The sequence below is a fragment of the Rhipicephalus microplus genome, chromosome 8, assembly GCF_043290135.1.
Source record: "Rhipicephalus microplus isolate Deutch F79 chromosome 8, USDA_Rmic, whole genome shotgun sequence".
NCBI classification, from domain to species: Eukaryota; Metazoa; Arthropoda; class Arachnida; order Ixodida; family Ixodidae; genus Rhipicephalus; species Rhipicephalus microplus.
In genome coordinates this window covers 53,494,465-53,517,092 of record NC_134707.1, presented here as the reverse complement: position 1 = coordinate 53,517,092, position 22,628 = coordinate 53,494,465, and the positions used below count along the sequence as shown (strand labels likewise).

Sequence of the window (22,628 nt, the reverse complement as noted above, 5' to 3'; positions counted from 1 at the left end):
TAATGCTCTCTTGTGCTCCGTTAACCTTGTATTTATGCACCGGCCTGTTTGACCGATGTACATTTTCCCACATGACATGAGCAAACAGTAAACCACCGCGGTTCTGCACTCAACAAACAAAACACTGTGCTTAACACAGTGTTAAAAAGGATAGGTGTCGGTGCTCTGTTAAGCACAGTGTTTTGTTTGTTGAGTGCAGAACCGCGGTGGTTTACTGTTTGCTCATGTCATGTGGGAAAATGTACATCGGTCAAACAGGCCGGTGCATAAATACAAGGTTAACGGAGCACAAGAGAGCATTAGCTAATAATGCTTACTCGCACTTAAGACGGCATTGCTTAGAATGTGGCTGTTCCCCGCTGTTCTCTGAGACTAAAATTCTTTCCAGCCACAGAGATAAGATGACAAGGGAAGTGATCGAGGCCTTCCACATCGCAAAAAGAAAAGATTACTGTATAAGCCAAGCATCGATTACTTTGAGCGATTGCGAAGTTGGCTTTTTAGAAAATACGTTGTCATTGTAGCACGTGGTACACCGTCTTGTTGTATAATAACCAAGGTCGTTTACGAAATAAACTAGTTGAGAGTGCAGCGGTGTCCCTATCGTCTCTCTTTGTGTAAAACGTCGTGCGCTGCTTATTTGTAATCATGAACAATCACCAACTCGCCCAACTTTCGGTGTTACTGGGCTGCATTTCTGGTGTAGGCGGAAATGTAGGCCCGTGTGCTCAGATTTGGGTGCACGTTAAAGAACCCCAGGTTGTCGAAATTTCCGGAGCCCTCCACTACAGCGTCTCTCATAAACATATGGTGGTTTTGGGACGGTAAACCCCACAAATCAAATCAATGTGCGCTCTGCTTTCTGCCCTGGTCTCCTCTGACAGTGGATTTCTCGGTTAAAGCACTCTCTCGCGGTAATCGTGTGCGCTATGTGCGTCATATTCTTCATTATTTTTTCGTGGGGAGTGCGTAATCAGGACTGCCGTTGAGATATTCGTGTTCAAGGAATACTTGGAGGTCATGTTCACGGCTGCATAGTTTCCGTGGCCACCTTGGGATGTCGCCACGTGCCCACCAGCCCACCCTAGCACTGAAAATAAGCCTTGCATTCCAAATAATAAGAATGTGTTCAAAGACATAACATGCACTAAGACGCGCATCTTTTGGCCCTTCTTTAATCCCTGTTCCCCCGTAGCCTTCAATGCCCTAGCTTGTGCGATAGAAGAAAATAGTCGCTTGATACGTAAGATAATGGCTGTAACTCCACTTGTGCCTCTTGCATACGAACACATTTTTTAGCAGTTGCTTCGTGAATCTACATCAACCTTTTGTGAAAAAAATTTCATGATTCCATGAAAAAAGCGTCGCAGGGCCCCTTTAAAAGCTTGCGCGCCAGAGAAAAAAACAGCTTGCCACACAATCACTGATATTGTTTGCTTTATTCAATGTGCCACTTCAGTGTTATGAGGAGCATTGTCCCCGCACGCATTTCTGTAAAAAAAAAAACAAACGAAGAATTTCTTGACATAAGCTTTTAAGGCTTCATTGAATGTTTATAGGTGCTTCTAAAACTAGAGAGTTTTTTTCTACGCATTGTGAGAATGATTCCTTCCACTTTCATATACTCACATGCTAGAAATATTATGCCCACAACCGTACCCACCATCCACAGGCAGTTGTATTCCGAGGTAAACGTATCGTTGGTTTAGTATTCAACATTTTTTGTAGCTTCCATGCGCATTTTACTTCGAGCAATACCTCGGGCCGATTAACACCTCTAATTATGTTCGACGGTAGTTTAATCAAATAGATAAACGTTTACCTTAGCAGGATCAAGTGGGTCACAAGGTGTGTTGTCGTCGTCCTGAAGGACAAACGAATACGCTTGGGTGTAGCAAGTAAACTTGCAGATTTCATACGTCTGTGTGGTAAGGAAGGAAGCAAACAGGAAGGGAGAATGCATGGAATCAAACCAGAAAACTTTGGGTTGGTAAGATATCAATAAAAACGAATGACAATGCGTTAGTCGACAGTGGTAATAACAAGCGTTACACCCTAACATTCCAGAAATCAGTTACGTAGATGCCCACGAGATAGGCGACAGTTTTTTTAGAGGTAACTTTTCCGAACTAAAATTTTTCCACGAATGAGTTCTGTAGAATCCCGCCAGTCGCTTGAAGGGTTTAGAAAGGGAGAACTGACAATTACTCGTTCACAACCAGTGGGTAGTCGTGAAGTTCCCCTTTCTTAAAAACATTCTAACTGAAGACTTGGGCTGTTTTTTTCTGTCCTGGCTCTATGAAAAAAGCCTTTCAATTTATTATGCTTAAACGTAATATATAAATCAATTATGCGCAAAAACGACATGCACCTAAGAGGTTCGTCCAGAAGGCCAGCATGGGTCACCAACAATACTGGTTCATTGTTTTTTGTTCCATTTCTTGTCCTTAATCATGAACCTTTTTTTGCAGACTCTTCATATTGCCACGGGGTCGCGACGTGGACGAGAGTAGGAGGCTGGATGTTCAGACGAAAACTGTTTATTGGGCCGCACTTGTGGACGGTACACGGAAAGTCAGATCACAGTAACATAGCTGCACTGATAGCGGCGATCCCCGCTGCGGTGGTCTAGTGGCTAAGATACTCGGCTGCTGACCCGCAGGTCGCGGGTTCCGATCCCGGCTGCGGCGGCTGCATTTCCAATGGAGGCGGAAACGTTGTAGGCCCGTGTGCTCAGATTTGGTTGCACGTTAAAGAACCCCAGGTGGTCGAAATTTCCGGTGCCCTCCACTATGGCGTCTCTCATAATCATATGGTGGTTTTGGGACGTTAAAAACCACATATCAATCAATCTGATAGCGGCGAACACAGCGTCGGCCGTCGATCAAATGCCAAACAGTCAAGCGCGTCGGCATTTATACACGTGCCATAGATTAATATAGCGTTATCACTAGCCGTCACGTAGGTTCCAGGGCGGTCTGTAATGTTCGGGAAGTGGGTGTAACCTTAACAAAAACAATCTACTACAGTCCTGAAGCTTTTAGAACACTGCAGGCGTGGTTTGTGCTTAAAATTACGGATGGTGCAACGGGGCGGTAAAACAACTTAGAAAAAATAATGTGGCAATATGTTGATCTAAAATGATTGAAACCTGGTAGTTAAATTTTGAGGTGTATGATGGTTGGTATTAGTATCAAGAATAATAAAAAAAGAAACCGATATTATGTTGTCGATAGTTCTAGATGCCTCGCTATGAGACAGCAAGTACGACTTAATGTTTTCACCCTGCTATCGCACATGACAGAATGAAGTGTGAAGATTTATTATTAGTACTTGAAATTTCACGTCCCAAAAGCAGAAGAACATTATGAGGGGCGCCGTAGTTTAGCGGACCAGAAATTTCGACCATCTAGGATTATGTAACGTGCACTGATATAGCACCATTCAAGGCTTCTGCCATTAGCGTCCATTAAAATGCGGCCGGGTCCGAACCCGCTAGCTTTCGGTCGGTATGAAGACTTAACAGCTCAGAAGCGTTTAACAGCCCAATGAATTGGTTCTCTCAAAGGATAGAAACTGATTTACCGGGGTAACCGTCAATCAATGAGGAAATCCGCCAGATAGTGTCAATCTAGAAATTATGGAAAGAGTGGCATAGGAACATACACAGCAACCTGTTGCGGCAGCCGGAGAGGCGAGGCATAAAATACCAATGGAAAAATTGGTGAGGGTGGAGTGAGTCGTTATAAAATCAATGCCAATGATGACATTGTGTTGGCAAACATCGAGGACTGCGAAGAAAACGGAAGCATGGTGGCCGGCAACAGTATCGCAGGATGCACTTACCAAGCATTGATGTCCGGCTCTGTTGGCCACTAGCACTGTGCAGAACATAGCAGGCGTAAGAACTTTCTTTAGGCGTGATCAAAGCGTACAATTCGTAACAAATATTGGGGCACCAGTGTCAACAAGAGCAGTAATGGTGAGACCATAAAGAAAGACCCGAAGTAGATTAGGTCTTGAAGTTGTGGTTGGCTGAGGGTTTTCGGTCTGAGTCGTGAGTGCAGTGCCACTTTCAGGAGCTACACTTATCAGTTTTCCTGAGGATGAACAGAATAAGCTCTTAACGGAGAGCGGTGGCACTGAGGGGAACGTGACTGGTGACCCTGAGGTGACGGTGAGCAGCTAAACCAGTTCCTTTGAGCGACGACGTCAGCATAGGACACTTAAGAGCGTAGAGATGAATGACGAGGTCTAGGGTCCTGAAGGTGGTCATACGAAAAAGTGCGTTGCGAATAATGTCTGCTTTCTTGCCTGCGGTCATTCGGAAAGCTTGGCCGGGAATACCATGTATTGCGAAGATGGCGGGAGATGTGCCCAACACGAGAGCAAGGGAAATGAATAGGTCGATCGTCTTGAGTGTGGCTCTCAGATGAATTTCGGTAGCGTGGTGGAAACCGAGGAGCCGAAGCCGCAGCAGCAACAAGTGGAGCGGCGTGGTGGTCAGCGTTGTAGACGGGAGTGCACATGGGGCTGCTTGACTGGCAAACTTGGACGCCATAGTTGGCGAACTCTTGACGCACAATGGCTTGAATGAGGGAGATTTTCGCCCAGCTGTCTTACGCAGGCGGCTGATGGGTAGCGGGTGTCATGGCCGCCAGCTTCTGACGAACAATACTTGCTATATTGGAGGATGGTGCGAGTAAACGGGGAGTCACAGGATCTTCACAAGACAAAGTCGCAGCGGTGTTCGGAAGTCTTAGAAGCGTTAGGCAATTGACTTGCTTTTAGCCTGTTCGAAGCGTTGAAATTCAGTTATGATGGAGTCGACAGTGGCGCAGGTCTTATACACATGAGCATGTTTAAAACGTCGTCAGTTATGTTTTTCAACACGCTACTTACCTTGTCCGCATCCATTATGTCTTTGTCAGTTTGGCGGCATAGTGATAGTACGTCTTGGATGTATGTGAGGTACGACTCCCTCGATAATTGAACACGTCACCTGAGTTCGTGTCTGGCTGCCGTCTGACGTGCAACTGACCGACTGAACAAGCCGCAAAACTACAGCTTGCACAAGCCCCAGCTGGTTAGTTGTTCCTGATTGCGTCTCATTCCAGGCGCGTGTTGTACCCCTGAGTTTGAAAAGAATATTTGGCAACATGAGCGCCTCGTTCCACCTGTAGTGTTTGCCCTCGTACAATACAAGATAATCTGGGACGTTCGGGCTGTTCGTTCCGCAAACGTGCCAGGGTCAGGAAAATGGGATGGTGTGTAAGGCGACGGAGCTGGCGTAAACTGTGTTAGCTGTGCGTCGGTTTCTGGCATTCCAGCCGGACAAAGGTGGCGTCCGCTGCAAAGATCTAGAGCCGGGTTGTTTGAAGACACAGCACCTCCACCAAAAGGATGGTACGGGGAACATTTATTCGGTGACAGAGGTTCTAGCTAATGCCGTGCAAAGAACACAATATTGCAGGCCGACAGGGCAGCTCGAGAGTTCAACCCACGACAACAAAGTTTCCGTCTTCCTTTGTGTGCTATTTCAGCGCCTGTTCCAGAGTGACAGTTCCACACACACGTCACTATTGCCACGCGCGTTTCTTATTCTCACTTTTGTTTGATTTGGTTTTCGCCCACAAAGACTGGGTCAGAAATGCTCACCGCGAACTACGTCCATTGTTCGAGAAGATTCGCGGTCTTTGTAGATAATTCTGTTAAGATTGCGCACCAGACGCGAACACTGGAGGTTATGCTATAGGTCGCGCGATGGCCAGTCGTAAGGCTGAATTATTTGACAGCACTTGCATGTGCCGACGCGCTTCGTCGTTGGTCAGTTGATCGACGGCTATCTGTGCAAGTGTGTATTGCTGTAATCTGACCTTCCGTTTACCTGTCACAAACTTGGCCAAATAAAACAGTTTAATCTTGTATCTACAAACTGCTCCCTTCTAACCCCGTCACGATACCGTGGCAATGTGTTTAAAAACAAGTCGTTACGGACCTAATAAGCCCTTCAAATCTCGCCACCTGCATCGTAACTTCAAGGTGTGGTCACACTCAACACCAAATTGTCTCTCGATATCCCGTACAGCATTCGGAAAATCATGAGGGTATGTATTCGTATACCAGGAGTGTGTGAATCGCAGTTCTCAGCAAAAGTGGAAATTAGAAGTAATGCGCTAAGAATATGTCGACAAGCTTATGCTTAGCCTTGCCGCGTCGCGGTGCGTTAGCGAATGTGCTTAAAAAGTTTACTGAATGTACATGCGGATGAATCCAGATATTATTTCTGGTAAATTACTGAAATACTACGTAAAAAATATCACACCTCAGTGGCCACAAGTCTATCTCCCCTGGGCAAGTAGCCGCCGCACTTGTCAGCCCTTCGTTTAGCAAGGTGTTGGTCGACTGGCGTGGCAGGCACATGTGTGTCGGTGAACAAGCATTTGGCGTTTGGGGTGCTGCGGAAACGATGAATTATTGTTGCAGAACTATTCAATACTGTGATGCCAGAAATCTGTTTATATATAGCTCTTTCAGTGTGTCCACTGTGCGATGACACCGTCACTCCCCAGAAAGAGTGGGCATATACAATGGCGCGAGATCGTCGAATCTATATCTATAGATACATAGATAGATAGATAGATAGATAGATAGATAGATAGATAGATAGATAGATAGATAGATAGATAGATAGATAGACAGAAGCGCCGTACCCCGGTGCTTTCCACATCCCTTAGGTTTCGCTTCTATTTGCGAGCTCACACCATCAGCCACGTGGGTGCGTCTGCGCTCTTTAGCTTGACTCAATAGGCGTAGCCGCTTTTAATAAGATGTTATAGACTTTCTCAAGCTCGTCTCTTGAACCAATAGAGTTTTTACTTTATGTCGCGACGTAAGTCTTCAGTTGCCCTTTGGACTCGTCATGGGTGGGACGCCTTCCGTGTGTCCCAAAGAGGAACAGTGGCAGTCTGCTGAGCGAAGGCGCGACCGGAAACGCGAAGTGCGCGTCCCCGTCAAGACAACGCCACCGACGATGATCTGAGAAAAGAAGTCAAACCAAGCGCCACCATGGCACGACTCCCCGCAACAATGCTTTCCCGGCTTCGCAGGTCTTCCCTTTTCATGAACAGTTGGAAGATCTCTAGCCTTTTCTTCTAATTTTTATACATATTTTTCTACCCACATACTCCATAGCTCATTTTACATGTGAAGCATTTCTTAGCGCACTTTGGCGGCTTTGAATCTATCTATCTATCTATCTATCTATCTATCTATCTATCTATCTATCTATCTATCTATCTATCTATCTATCTATCTATCTATCTATCTATCTATCTATCTATCTATCTATCTATCTATCTATCTATCTATCTATCTATCTATCTATCTATCTATCTATCTATCTATCTATCTATCTATCTATCTATCTATCTATCTATCTATCTATCTATCTATCTATCTATCTATCTATCTATCTATCTATCTATCTATCTATCTATCTATCTATCTATCTATCTATCTATCTATCTATCTATCTATCTATCTATCTATCTATCTGTCTGTCTGTCTGTCTGTCTGTCTGTCTGTCTGTCTGTCTGTCTGTCTGTCTGTCTGTCTGTCTGTCTGTCTGTCTGTCTGTCTGTCTGTCTGTCTGTCTGTCTGTCTGTCTGGATAATGGTATCGATACCAAACTTGGTGTGGCATAACATGACTGTATGACGTACATATTTGACTAGTCATTACAGGAAAATCTTGACATGTATGTCAAGAATGTCATGATTTATATTTCATGGTCTTGCTGCTCTTGCGGTGGTTTCGTTCCCATGACTTGTTGCAAAACTGGTATGGTATCACATGATTGCATGGCGAACACAAGCGACAGACCCTAACATAAAAATCATGACATGCGTGTCATGCAACAACATGACTACATGCCATGCTCATGATGCGCTCGCACCCATTTCGTTAGCGTCACATATACGAAATTTGATATTACGGCACGTGAATGGATGAGAAAGGTATGTGACTTGCCCAAACATGATAATCATAAGATGCGTGTAATGTAACAACATGACTACATGCCACACTCATGATACGCTAGTGGCCGTTTCGCTAGCTTCACTTATACCAAATTTTGTATAATGGGATGTCAATAAATGACGAAGGTATGAGACTTGTGCAAACATGACTAACATGACATACGTGTCATTTAACAACATAAGTACATGCCACGCTCATGATGCGTTCGCGGCCCTTTCATTACCGTCACATGTACCAAATTTTGCAATAAGGTACGTGAATGGATGACATAGGTAAATGACACATTCAAACATGATAATCATGACATGCGTGTCATGGCGCTTGTATCCCCATGGGAATTAGGGGAAGTACAGGCTGTGGATAGGCTTCGCATCAATCACGTTCTTGAGATTCGTGACGCTTGTTTGGTGAGTGTAAAACCAAGTGATTTGAAGTTACGTTCAATTGAAACTAGCTTCATCTTTTTGTGCGCAAACTTTATTGCAAAAAAGTTTTGTGACTAGGTGGTAGAAGTGAAACTTGGACAAATTTAACCACAAGGGTATGCATTGTTGTGCCATTGCGTTCCAAATTTGACATCAAAATGTATTGAATTATTTTTGCAACATCAGAAAACAGACATTCTTGTTTTGAGCTCGATAGTACGCAATATGTATTTATGGAAGTAACAGCACAGTATTAAGTGAAAAACATTTATCGTTTCGTCTGCTGCGATGCCAGGTGCGTCTGTTCGAGTGGTCTGCCCCCGACGCACCTCACCTTTTTTTGGGGAAGTCGAGTCGGAAGAGCATGGTGGTGCGTTTCTTTCGTGTCGCCATCGCTTTGCAGTTAATTTCAATAGGTTTTGGCAAGACGCACTAACAACAAACGTGAACTCGATGTAATATCCCGCACTGGCTTGGGACGCTACTTCTATGCGCAGCGGTCAGTGGACGACGCTTCACTTAAATTGTCAACACGACTTACACAGTTCCAGCTTTGCGGTAAATTGAGAGGTCTAGCAGTTTTCAGCTTCTTTGAAAAACAAAGGCGCAGCTTCAGTCCTTTGCACCCACCCCACTACCCACTCTACGCGACGAATGAAACGGAAACTGTAGAAAAAGATTCGTGGACAGTTCACTGGCTAACGCGATCCAATCCGAAGCCTGTGCTTCCCGTAATTCTCATGAGGGTACACGATCGCAGCTCCAGATTCCTCTCTAGGTATTATTGTATATGAAACTCTATGCGTTTTCTTTTTTTGTGTGTGTTGTGATTTTGGCGGGAAATAGATTATTTAATTTACTAATGCACCAACTAGCCCAACAGTGAGTGCTCGAGTGCTACTGAAGTTTAAAATGCATTATTATGAACCCTTACCGCAAGAATTTGTTGACAGTAGCAATGGTGCAGCGCGAGTATAGTGGCACTGTTTGTCTAGTGGTTGCGGCGGTCATTACGTAACGATACCCCGGACAATCTTTCGATGTGCCTTCACCATCATGATTCGATCCCAGCCTGTGAAAAGAGAGTGATGTTGAAATGCATGGCTGGGCATGCCATACGTTTACGAAATAAATCAACTGGACCGCATGATTGGACGGCAAACAGATTTTGTGTCATTTATTAAAGCTTTACACGCTCAATGTTCACTCACTGGCCGGCAGACGTGTTGCCTGATAAATTTATGTCATCAACCACATCAACAGTTTGTACAATTAGACTCTAAAAAATACACTACAAAATCACCAGTAGAGGTAAATGAACACCATTTCGATATAACTCTTCTCAACCTAACCTCGCAAATATATTTTCATCTTCAGCCTCATTGGATGTCGTTTTCGCGAATACATATAATAATCTCTAGGGATTTTTGTTAAGGTATTGATTTACGAGTGCTCGCAATGCAGAAAGATCACTTTTTATTAATTTGTGTAATTGAAAAACTGTACAGGTCAATTGCCCATTGCCTAAGGAGGGTCTATAATCACAACATTTTATATAAAATAAATAATATCCAAAGCAATAAAGGAAGCTGTTGCACATGTGTAACATTTAAAAACACAATATAGATGAAGTAATACAGAAGTCACACATAAAGCATCCAAATATATATGCTTCTTGAATCAGGAGAGGGAGAGGAGGCTTGCTGCTGATAAAATGCACTGGAGATCAAAATAGTATATTTCTCGTTACCACCCACACCTACAATATTAGAATTTAGCGTGCAGAGTATCCACGTCCTATCTGAGGAGAGAGAGAGTAATAGAAGCAATGAAATACAGGGAGGAAAGGTATCCCAATCGTATGAATGTACACACGGGCAGGAGAATGTGTGAATGAAGTAACGCTTTGCACTCTTGATGCGCTACAGGACTGTAAATCATCGCTGTCGTAAAACGACTTGTGAGAGAAACGAAAAATGTAAGACGGCGGATACAGAGCAAGGACCAGTTGATGTAGAACTTACGTGTGTCCCATTTCGTGTGCTATCGTCATGGCAACGGTCCTCCTGTTACCATCGTAAATAATGAACGTTTTGTGGGGGCCACACGCAGAATTCGTACGCGCGACACCTGTACAAAAGCATGAAGACGCTGTAGATTACCTCCATGCTGGGGCTTCATAAATTCAAGAATGCTTACAAGGTATTTATTCCTGTGGAGAGCGTAAGCGGATGTTTGTTTTGAAATAAACTCCACATGGCGTCTACGTACAATGAAATAACATAAGTGTACGCAAACGCACTGGGCAGCAAAGAGGAAAAACGTGTTCACTGTGCAGTATGGGAACCATGTCAAGCTTTTCCTTTCTACCTCTATATGTTATGTCTGAAGTAAATACTACCAAACCATCAGGTAAACATAGACGACGTTGATAGGGCGCCAACTTTTATACCACCAGAGATCTGTGTGATTGTAAATTTTATGCAACTTCGCAGCTTTAGCGTAAGACACCCGCAAATTGAAGTAGTGGCTAGTGCAAAAATTGATTATCATTTATCAATTTACCTGCCTTGTAGGATTTCTGTGACCTAAGTGCTTGCGAATGCGTCAAAAAAAAATAAATTTTACAAAGCAGCCTTCAAGAAGAAATGTAAGGAAACAAAGACAAAAATATAAAATTGAATAATCCATGAAGAAAACAGGATAAGAAAAATACGACAGTTATTATGAAGACAGTACACATACAGCAGAGACGCGGTAAAACGAAACGAGGAAAGAGGCAAATAGACTGTATGGCGTGTCGTTTGAAGCACAAAGATCGTAAGAAAAAGAAGTGACATTTTACTTAGTATTCGGGGACATATTGTTGGTGTCCGCAAAAAAAAAATGAAAAGAACTAGCAGATAAAAGAAGGTAGAGTTGAAGCAGCACATACCAGTGAGTTCTTGCGATGGATTTTTCTTGCCACCTCTAACGTAAACAAGCCGTCGACTGTAATTTTGAAGCAAATTATTCAAGAAAGAAATTGTACATGTTCTTTCAACGTCATCTCACATACAAGTTCATGTAAATGATGTCTGTTTTGTCATCATCGTTAGAGTATGTCTAAGAAGGAAATGTTCTGTTGAGTGTTATTGACGTTTGTGGCAATGAATTTTTTCTGAACAAAATTTTTAATGATTTGCAAGGTTTTGGTGAACGCATGCCTGGGATTCACGAAACACTCACATGCGTATGATATCTCATGAGGTAAAGTAAATAAGATATCAGTAGCTCAGCCCATAATTGGACCACGGTAATTCGGCAAAAGGGGCAGTTTAATTTGTTCAGTTTCACGTTTGCATGAACTGCTCTAGATAGTACTTAGGGTGGTCAGGTAACAACTCTTTAATCTGGTGACATAATATATTTCGTAATTTGTTTCTTAGTTCAAGGCTGACAGGTTCCAAGTAATCAGATGACTGAAACTGTATTTTTTATTTTGAGAGTAGCTTAAAAGCACTGGCACACGACAAAAACTCTATTATCCTTGTATATTTGGCTGTTGCAACCATGTATTTGTGTAGGCGTAGAATGAGTGCATTATTACGAATGAGCCTTAAGTAAGCGGTCATGCAGCACACGTGCGACAGAAACTTACAGGCTTAGTACCGTGACTAAATTATGGCGAAAGCGTAGCTAGGCTAGAAATAACCACCTTATAATTATTCTGCGAGTTCGTTATACTATTTTAGGGGAAAAGCTCCTTATAGCGGCATCCATTCATCTCTCGTAGTCGTAGTCGTAGTGTGTAACCAGTCTTATACGTTTTGACCTTCAAGGTGGTGCCGGTGGGAGACTTCTCCTGTGCGTTGTTGAAAAATAAAAAATTCGTAGCGTGCGCGTTAACTATAAGCCGAATTCTCCTGTCTCTCATTCCCTATTAGCAGCCATTGGCATGTACATTGAGCACTATCTGACAAGAAAGGGTTGCTATGTTATACTCGCTGGGCGTAACCTTTTTGGTTTTAGAAAGGTTTAGCGAATGTTGGGCCGCAGTGCCATGCATACAGTGAACTAGTATATACCATGAACTCGAGGTGGTTAAAGGTGGGACGTAGACGCGAAGCGCAAGCCGTAAGAAAGTGTGCGTGTGCCTCCTCTCGTTTAGTCCTTATAATGTCCGCTGGATGGCGGTGCTTCTATATCGGGAATATATGATGAAAGGATGCGAGATGGTAGTACTTGGAGTGTTGAATAGATGGACGAATGGACACGCAGACACATGCATGGATGGACTCACGGATGGCTGCACCGACGGATGGACGCATGGATAGACGCAAGGGCGGATGCATGGATGAACGCAGGGACGGACGCGTGGATGGACGTGCGGACACACGAAGAGACGCACGCACGGACGGGTGATGGACGCACGGACGGTCACACAGACGGACGCATGGACGCACGAAAGCAAGAACAAATGGACGGACGGATGCTTCGCCCCACTCCCTATCATTCACTCCGTAGATATGCTGCCATTTTTTTTCTTACGGCTTACTCCACAATGTGTTGAACGTGGCCTATAAAGAGCGCACGCCAGCCATAGCGTAAGCGTAAATAGCTAGATGGCTGCTATGGAGGAGGAGCAGTGAGATAGATGGTTCATAACGAAATGAGAACGACCCATACAACACAAAAACAGCCTTATAAGTTGACAATTTTGGTTTCGTTTGCTTTGTAGGGGACGGGGTGTAGTTGAATAAGGCAGAGTTGTTTCTGCCTTATAAGGCATTATAATGTCCAGCCACCTGTTTCACTTTATCCTGAACATGCGAGCATAAGCTCCGATTCCAAGCATCCAGGATTCCGGTTTCCGGAACAGCCTGGCAAAAAACCAGTTGTGCATGACTGTTTATAAAGCACATGCGCATATTCTAGTTCAATTTACCGCCCTGCTTTCTTGTACGACAGTTATCGATTGGGATGTCAATGATTGCGCTGTTGAGTTTAAGAAATATTTGGCAGTACATCATTCTCCATGAGAAACAAGCTCTACATATTAACGAAATATAAATAGAATCTTCATTGTTCGCAATCAGATGGATCGAACAAATGGAACAAAATACGTCAAGTAGCCTTGGGTTGGCCAAGAGAAAAAAAAAAGTGTGTTCCACACTCGCCCTAATGGCATCATGTGGAAATGACTGACGCTCCCATGTCTAAACGCACATATATACCCCATAAAGTAGACGAAAAGAGGACTGCCGCCGTAGCTTAGCGGTAGAGCACCGGATCCGCTATTCAAAAGTCTCAGGTGTGCGGATCCTACCCGCGGAAAGTAATGTTTTCGTCCACTGTTCTTTCTTCACGCTTACAATACATCTACTTCTAGGAATATCCCAGAAACTTTTCTTGGGTATATTATCTGTTACTTGTAATTACTATAGTGTCGAACAAAGAAAAGGTGCCTACGATTTCCTCCATTCGAGACACATGAGTGTCTCACGACTTTGATTTCACTAATGCTAGCTGGTCCTTTTTCCCTAAATGGTTCACTCAAATGGCCTTTCTCGATATACTTTCACTGCGAGCCAACCGCACTATCCTGTATTAACGGGATCGCGTTAAAGAGCTTCTTTCGCAGAAATGCTCGGGTTGGCGTTACTGGTTGTGAGAGCAAAAATCATCGTTTTGTCCATGACGAGAAATTGAGAAGGATGCATATAAAATAAATGATTTAAAAGTGACAATTGAATCCAGGCTGTTTGTGTGGCAAAGGCAAGGGTTCTACAATGATGTACAGAAAAACCACGCTAATGCTCAATAGTAACTAAAAAAACACAATGTGAATGTCACGTAGCGGAAGAAACATCCTTAACGCACCTAATATTGCGTGGCAGAAGCATGCCTTCATGCTAAGCGTGCAAACACGTGAACTGCACAACCAGCGGGTGTTTTGAAGGTCCACCCATTACACCCATTACTGACGTGTCGTGGGCCCTTTGTTGATTCACGAGAAGAATAATTATAGTATATCGGGCTTACTGGCGCACTTAATAACTGTACCCGCAGTAGACATCATAGCGGCCAACGATACGCACACAGCTGTTCGGTTGCTTACGACATGTTGGAGGCACGCGCCGATGACCGGAGCAGAGCTAGCAAATGTGATGTGCACCATTCCCGATGACGCTATCACGTTCAACTCTCGAAGGCAAAGCTCAAGAGACCTGCAAGTAGTTTCCAGTGCGAGTGACCGCACTAGAAGTGCGCGAATACGTAAAAAGGAATCAATTTAAGTGCAGATGGTTCACAGCTTTAAGGGTTGATGTCGCAACAAGGCGTCTGTTGATCTAGTTAGGTTCAGCTTGTTACCACTTTAGTAGTTTTAATGCCCGAAACACTGGTACATTGCTCACTCAGTCAGCAGCATGACCAAGTCTGCAGTCCACATACTCATGCGAGGCCTTGCATAAACAGCAAGCTTCGTCAGCGTTTCAAGGACCAGAACTTCACCTTCTTCAGTGATTTTCATGTACTCCTCTTGTCCCTGAAGAAATCGTTGCGTTAGACAATTGAGCTGTCGGTATTCACGAGACTCACCCGTCGATAAATGTGACATCCCTTGAGTGTTACCGAGCCGGGAGGCTGAAGGGTGCTTAGGATACCACTTGCCTAGAAATGTAAAAACGTAAAGCGAACTTGGTCCCTGTATAGCTGTGTACCAAACTTCTCATATTTCATTAGCAGGTAAAAAAATAAACATAAGCTAATTTCGTCGTTTTTCGAAGCGGTTGCGTGACACGCACAAGTAATATTAGCTTCAGTGATTTATACATGAAGATCTATATCACATAAGCATGAAATTTTCAGTTCAGGATGTCGGCAGTGCTCGAGGCTGATCTCGATGGCGGACGGAAGTCTGTACTTGAGCAACGTGTATTAGTAACAGTCACCGCCGACTATCGAAAATGAAAGCAATATATAGCACTTTGTGAAGGAATGCTACTCCAGTGTAGGTGTAGTTGCAACAGGATATCATTTGCCTCAAAGCTTTGCTAGAACATTTACAGGAGCTCACATATGCTTCATGAACTCAAATAGCAGTTCACAGACCTATGGTAATCGAAATTCCGAGTACTTTTTATTTTAATCTAAAGATTGTATAACAACTTCCTACCGTAGTTGTGCAGTAAGATTCCTATACATTCTTGCATGTGTGTAGGTGCTGACAAAAATAGCTAAATGTATATGAGTATTGAGTCGGTGCCCTATGAAATTGTCGGATCCCACGTAGAGTGAGAATCAATGATATGCGAAGCACGAATGAGGAAGGTTGATATGTCACCTTAAAATTTGCCTAACGTTACGAGGCGGAGGTAAATTACGCCTTGCATGACTTTTATGTTATGATTATCATGTTTGAATGTGTCATTTACCTTCATCATTTATTAACGTCACCTGATACCATATTTGGTATATGTGGAGCTAGCGAAACTGACGCGAGCGCATCAATAGCATAGCATGTAGTCATGTTGTTACATGACACGCATCTCATGATTATCATGTTTGCACTAGTCACATACCTTCGCCATCCACTGGCGTCCCGTAATACCTAATGTGGTATGAGTGAAGCTAGTGAAACGGCCGGGAGTGCGTCATAAGCACGTGGCATGTTGTCATGTCGTTACATGACATGCATCTCATTATTATCATGCTAGAGGCTGTTGCTTGTGTTTGCCATGCAGTCATGTCACACCATACCAGTTTTGCAACTTGTCATGTCAAGTAAACTACCGCAAGAGCAGCAATACCATGAAACGTAAATCATTACATTCATGACACACATGTCGTGCTTTTCATGTTATGACAAGTCCTTTATGCTCGTCATAAAGTCATGTTATGGCATACCGAGTTTGGTATCGATGCCATTATCGAAACGGCTAGGAGAGCCAAAAGTCGTAAGTGGCTAGATAGACATAGATATAGAGATAGATAGATAGATAGATAGATAGATAGATAGATAGATAGATAGATAGACCGATAGATAGATAGATACGCTCAAAGTCGACGAAGTTCGCTAAGAAATGCTTCGCATTTATTAATAGGGTACCGACTGCTTATTGAGGCACTCAGTATTTCATTTGAAATAGGTGCTTAAGTGGTTGTCACAACTCAAGTTGGGAACGTCTCTTGTTCGTTAAAAATAAACGAGGATGATGTATGTTTTGTATTTAGAAGCATGTTTAAATGTATATATGGTAAGGTTAAGCTTGAAAATGTTTTTTCAAGGAGAGCGAGAATTTCGTTATAGCTCATGTTGTACAGCTATGTCAATAAATAATAGCAGTCTCTGCAAAAGACTGGCATATCTGAAGCCTAGTGGATGGTACACTGAGTAAGATTCTCGTCACAAATTTAGCATTAATGCTAAAGTTCTGATGCTGAGTGGTAAAGGCTAATTAACAGAGATCTAACTGCGTTAACGAGAAGATATACATTACCGAAATGTAATTTGTATTTGGTATAGTTTGACATTCCTCTAAGCATAATCACATACTTAGTATAAAAAATACATTCTAAAGAAAGCAGTACCAAACGTTTTAGGAAGTTCAGGACAGAACAGACGAAGAAGGTCACCCATCGCGTAGCCATGCTGTGTCTTTCTGCGACGTGTACGATGAAAGTAAAGATTCTTCACCGTGGTGATGTAGTGGTTAGGGCTCGCGGCTGCTGATTCTTCACCGTGGTGATGTAGTGGTTAGGGCTCGCGGCTGCTGAGCCGAAGGTCACGGCTGCGCGCCCGGCGACGACGGTCACACTTCAACGAAGATCAAATGCTTGAGGCTCGTGTACTATCAGTGCACGTTAAAAAAATACCAGATGGTTGAAATGACCGGAGCCCTCCACTACGACGCTTCTCGTATTCATATCGTGATTTTCGGTCATTCAAGGCCAGATATTATTATTATTATTATTATTATTATTATTATTATTATTATTGTTGTTGTTGTTGTTCTTGTTGTTATTAATATATTCAAGAGCAACATTACAACAAAAAATGCGACGCATGCCTCGATGACCATCTGCTCCCCCTGGTAATATACTCCCCCTGGTAATAAATTCTCGTGATTTTTCTTGCCAGAAGAAGTAATAAATGAGTATGACGCTTCTCGTTGTGAGGCAATCCGTAAAAATTGTGGCCAGGTTGATTTCCTTAACATGCATGCAAAAGTGAGCACACCACCGTTTCTTTGCGTGTCTCTCCCATTGAAATTCCGCCGTTGCAGCAGGGAAGCAAACCGGCGTCCTTATATACATTAGCGAGGTTTTTTACCTTCAGAGCTATACCATGGCTGTTTGTCTACTTCCTGGTTACACGCGAACAAGAATTCGCAGCTTAAAGAAAACGGGGTGTGAAATCTCTCTTTCAAAGCGATGAAATAATCGTTTGCGATGTTAAAATGTAATATGAAAAATATGGTATCCGGAAAACCAGTGTGAACTTGCCGTTGAGAGGAGATATTTAACGTGATCCTCGATCTTCTTGTGATCACTGCGAAAGCGCGCAGTGAGTGACTCATCGACAATGACGTAAAGGCTGATCTTGAAATTAGACAGTGCGTGTTCACCTGTTGATACAGAGTAGAATAAGATTAAGAACATAATTACTGTTTCACTGCTTTCAGCGACTGTTGGTCTGGAGCAAGTGTACGTCTGATTCCGACAAAAAGTTCGCCTAAATGGTTCTGACAATGATACTATTATTATTATTATTATTATTATTATTATCATCATCATCATCATTATTATTATTATTATTATTATTATTATTATTATTATATTACATCCTATAAATACTCGCATGCTAGCATATAACAACTCAAGTTGTTGAGCGAGGACAATATTTTGCAGCAGTTTACAAAGTAATAAGTTCGGGCTTGTCGATTTCATAGCTCATGTGAATGCTGCTAAAGAGTGCAAGTAGGGCGCTCTCTGAATGACTGTAAGAAAGGGCGTGCATGTAGGATCTGATCGTCATTTGGTAGCCTGTCAGCGAGTTTCTCTTTCAACGGCTGCTTTCCGCTGATCACTGATTCAGTCCTTCACGTGATTTATACTGACCGTAAATGTGTGAGGCTTTCGCAATCGAGAAGGGAGATGCGCTTCATTTATCGAAGATGACGCTGTTGTCCTAGCTAATTCTCTTTGAACACGATGTAGAAGCCTTGTTGTTTTGCATACTGATAATGGTTTTGTTAACGAGCAATGTACGATTTTGTTGCCTTGTCCCGATATATGTTTTCTTGTCCCGATATAGTGAGCTCAGCTCCTATTGTGTGCATGTTTTTCTTGTGTCCAGCTTTCAAACTGTTTTTTTTACACCAAAGTGTTTTATCCGCTAGTCGACCAAGACGTTCATGGCGTATTTCTGTCACAGTATTATGTCTGCAAAATTAACGTGAGCAGACGTGAAAGAAAAAAAAAACCGCAAACAAGAACGATCAGTTGCCGAGAGTCGGGCCTATGATCTCTTGATGACCATTTAACCCACTACGCCACTGCTAAATCCATGAAGGAAGCTAACGCAAAACGCTTTTCATCTCTCTAAAAATGTCCTTATTCGCAAGCTTGTGTCGCCCTCTGTTTCCTCTTAGCAGTTTTGATGTAGACGCACACGCTCACCGATTTTACGTTGTAGTTACTTACGTTGCTGACTTTATTCTTTTAGATCATCTTTCTTAGCAGACAGAAATACCACATCTTTCTCAAAGCTATACAAGAATGATTGCCTTTAAAGTTCCACAGGCACGGTATAAATAACGAACCAATACAGGAATTTCGAACGAAAATATTTTGACGAGTCAAGGTGCGGGACACTAATATTAGCGAAGCCAGCTGACCAACGGGAACACAACTTCACGAAAGAGATTTCGTGCCCTCGTCTCTCTCTTTTTTTTGGTGGATGATCCCAAATATTCCTTTTGTCCTGGCAATACTGCGCTGAAATCTTCATCCCTGCTAGGCCCTTTCATCGACTCCATGGGAGATAGAGAAGCATTGTGATCAATCGCAATCGATCGCTGCATTGAGTGCAAACACCGCAGACACTGTGCGGGTCCTTGATAGACGGGTTGCCCAACGCACAAAAGCCGTGTCGCAAACGAATATATTGGGATTTATGGCACACCGCTAAAGAGCCTTTTGCCAAGCACCCTTCGCCTAAAAAGCAATAAGCCACACTTTTGGCGGTATTCACTGAGCTCCTCCCACTTGGTGGCAACAGCGAGTGCTTCGCCATAGCCCTGGTTTGTCGAAGATCCGGCATTTGACAGACTCATGTTTGGGGGCGCCACATCTCAATAACCTGGTTTCTTTAAAAATATCAAAATAACAAGTGCTGAAGAGAACGCAGTCGTGGTTCGATGACGATGATCGTTTGTGATACCACAAGTATGGCCACTTCCACGCTAGCGCTCCTTACCGAAGACCTCACATGGATACTTTCTAAAGGCACCCGGCAGTGCAGTTTTCGAGATCCCGATGGTAGCGCCAGAACACAGCCTAGCGAGAAGGCTCAGCAAAACCTGACCCTCCAGTGCGTATATGTATTTTCTTGTATAGGTGGTGCGGATGGGATGTGTCGCGCCTATATAAAAAATCCCTGGGCTGATTATGAACGCAGCCATCAAATGTTCCTTGAAAAAGGGGTCCAAAAGAGAGATGCTTCAACCGGTCGATGTTACTTGAGTATATCATAGTCATCACCCGGCGCCTCAGGTATCTTGTCAGGTGAAAAACGAGGCAAACCTCTCCAGCTCTCCATCAAAATAATCCTCTCTCTTTCTTGATCCCTGGTGGCTGATACTGTCAACGCTGAGGTGGCAGAGAAGAGTGCCACTAGGCCTGGTCAGTGACGAGTGCTTATGCGTCCCTTCCTATTAATTTGCGAGCCCCTTTGCTACGTTGCTTTGTCTATTTTTCTTCTATGGACTGAGTTTCTTTAGTGTAATGTCAGAATTTTCTTGCAGTATACGTCAGCGTTACTGCAACAACGTGATGCAGGCTTACATTCGTGATGCAGGTCTGCATCGCAGGACATTTCTATATTGACAGCACTTTATCTGTCCACGAAGAGCTCATTATCTCGTCTGGTGAGTCGCTGCGGGGAGCACTTTTTTTTTTGTGGTGCGACACGCTGACACACTTTGTTCAGGATTGTTTATCTCAACAATACCACGCGAAGACACGATAATAAAAGGGAGCATTGCAAGTTCGTGCACCTATTACGAGGATTGTACTGTCGGCTGCTGAAGTGTGTGGGATCTTGAGCACTTAGTGAAGTGACGCAAAACTGTATTGCTGTGTCCCTGCCTTTACATGGCGTGGTATCGAGGCAATCGGCATAAGCCTTCGCGATCATTTTTGAGAACGATGCGTTGGCTGTGCTGAGTGCAGAGGTCTTGGCCGATATCCTCAAGACTACGACGTGAGCGCGCAGCTGGCTCAGCAGTGTAGTTTTCCAGCACTACACCCGGCGTTGTAGGTCCCGCGAACTTTTGCGATTGACATTACAATTTAAAAAGCCGACGATGCTTGAAGTTATTCTGGCTGCGGTTCCGAGAAGGCCGTGCACGGTCTGCTTCGTGAGTCCGCCACAGCTACAAATATGCGAAATGTTTAGCAGCACGTGTTTTGAGGCGGCATGCCATCTGATATTTACCGCGCAGGGAAAAGCCACGTATGAGCGCTGATGCGCGTGATTGCCGGTTGCAATTCGGAGATGTTATGGCACGATGTGCTTTGTTGTTGCGCTTGAAAATCCGCTTTCATTGTGGCTACTGGTGGAGGTCAAACTGCCTGTGCGGAAAATGATTAAGTTCTACTTCAATGGGTCAGCACGTGATTTTCCTGCCAGTAAGACCCTGTCAAATGCATATAGCACTGTTGAATGGTGCGAAAGATTAAGCGAGAAAAATACTGTTTTCATCATTATTGCCACGTAACTTTTCTCGACATTCGGTGGAATAACATGTCTGAGGGCTCCGGCCGACCGGTGGCACATAGCCTGCAATCTTTAAACCACTTCTCTGCACTAGATAAAAAGTTCACAATATGCTTGGCAGTTTCTTAGTTTTACCATCCATAATACAGGTGTGTTTCAATCTAAGCAAATTCAAAAATATTTCAATGGATTACAACACTTGCACTTTCCTACTTCTTACTTTTATTGGGCACTGTCTTTTTTCTCACTCTCTTTATTTGGTGTCGCTCATTATTCTTCTGCTAGATGTATTGCATACGCGGGCTGCTAGACTGTAGTAACGATTTCGTTAAAGTAACCGTGCCTCCAACAACTGGCAGAGTCTCTTATGCATTCTCCCTCCGTCGATTCGAAAGTGAAAGCTGCCTCACTTTTCGTCCAAGTCACCATGTTGAATATCCCGCGCACCCCTCCGAGAGATTTTTACAAGTAACATGGCTTTGCAATGCCTCCATTATTAGAGGCATTTTCAAGTGTCTGGGCCCTCCATTATTAGGGACATTTTCAAGTGCCTGGGCGTAACCTTTTTGTTGCCACTGCCTGCGAGATGGGCCCACCTTTGACGTAGTGACGATGTCACGGGATGACGTCACCATGTCGTGATGTCACCATATGACGTCCTGATGACTTGGAAAATTTCATTGAGCTGTGTCTTTTATAACTGCAGGAAACGCCAAACTTCGTTCACTGCTTGGCAAACTTTACCCATAGCAACAACTACAGCTATAGCTAAAACACTGTTCACAATAATTAGCCACATGGACGAATGTTCATTAAGAAGAAAAGAAAGAAAAGAGAGTCACCATAGGGCAACACTCGCGCGTACAAGTATGCGAAAGCTGTACAATAGATCTGGTGCATATGTCTCTCCAGTTAGCTTCACGATTATCGCTCGACACGTATGTTCTAGTCCCCAGGTGTGCTTACGCAATAGGGATTCGTGTAATAATGACGTCATCGTATTTTCTTACGCTGGCGCCATCGGTGTTGGCTTTATTCAATTGCTGAACCGTTCAAAACTATGTGATTGTTGTGGTGCATCATGGGCCATTTCAAATTACTCACCGTCGTTCGGGCCCACTTTGGAACTTGCCGAACAGTACGCTGGAAAACATGAGATCGTTATCTACCATGAGCGC

The 22,628-nt window shown here is 43.5% G+C and overlaps 2 protein-coding genes across 8 annotated transcripts in view; one reads left to right on the top strand and one right to left on the bottom strand.

The window, feature by feature from the left end:
• The window catches only part of LOC119187166 (uncharacterized), a 395,971-nt gene that overhangs the window by 157,388 nt on the left and 215,955 nt on the right, over positions 1–22,628 (top strand). The gene's annotated exons all lie outside the window — the stretch shown is intronic.
• Positions 1,421–16,254, bottom strand: LOC119165427 (zinc metalloproteinase-disintegrin BlatH1). 2 transcript variants are annotated; one of them, XM_075871844.1, is made up of 8 exons: positions 15,048–16,249; positions 14,864–14,994; positions 11,401–11,456; positions 10,490–10,595; positions 9,400–9,537; positions 6,326–6,458; positions 1,823–1,921; positions 1,421–1,491 (listed from the first exon to the last, which is right to left on the bottom strand). In XM_075871844.1, exons 2-8 carry the CDS (start codon positions 14,977–14,979, stop codon positions 1,462–1,464), a joined length of 678 nt encoding a protein of 225 aa, XP_075727959.1. In that variant the 5' UTR covers positions 14,980–14,994; positions 15,048–16,249; the 3' UTR covers positions 1,421–1,461. The 2 variants fall into 2 exon arrangements, with proteins under 2 accessions (XP_075727959.1, XP_075727958.1); XM_075871843.1 differs by having other exon boundaries at positions 14,864–16,254.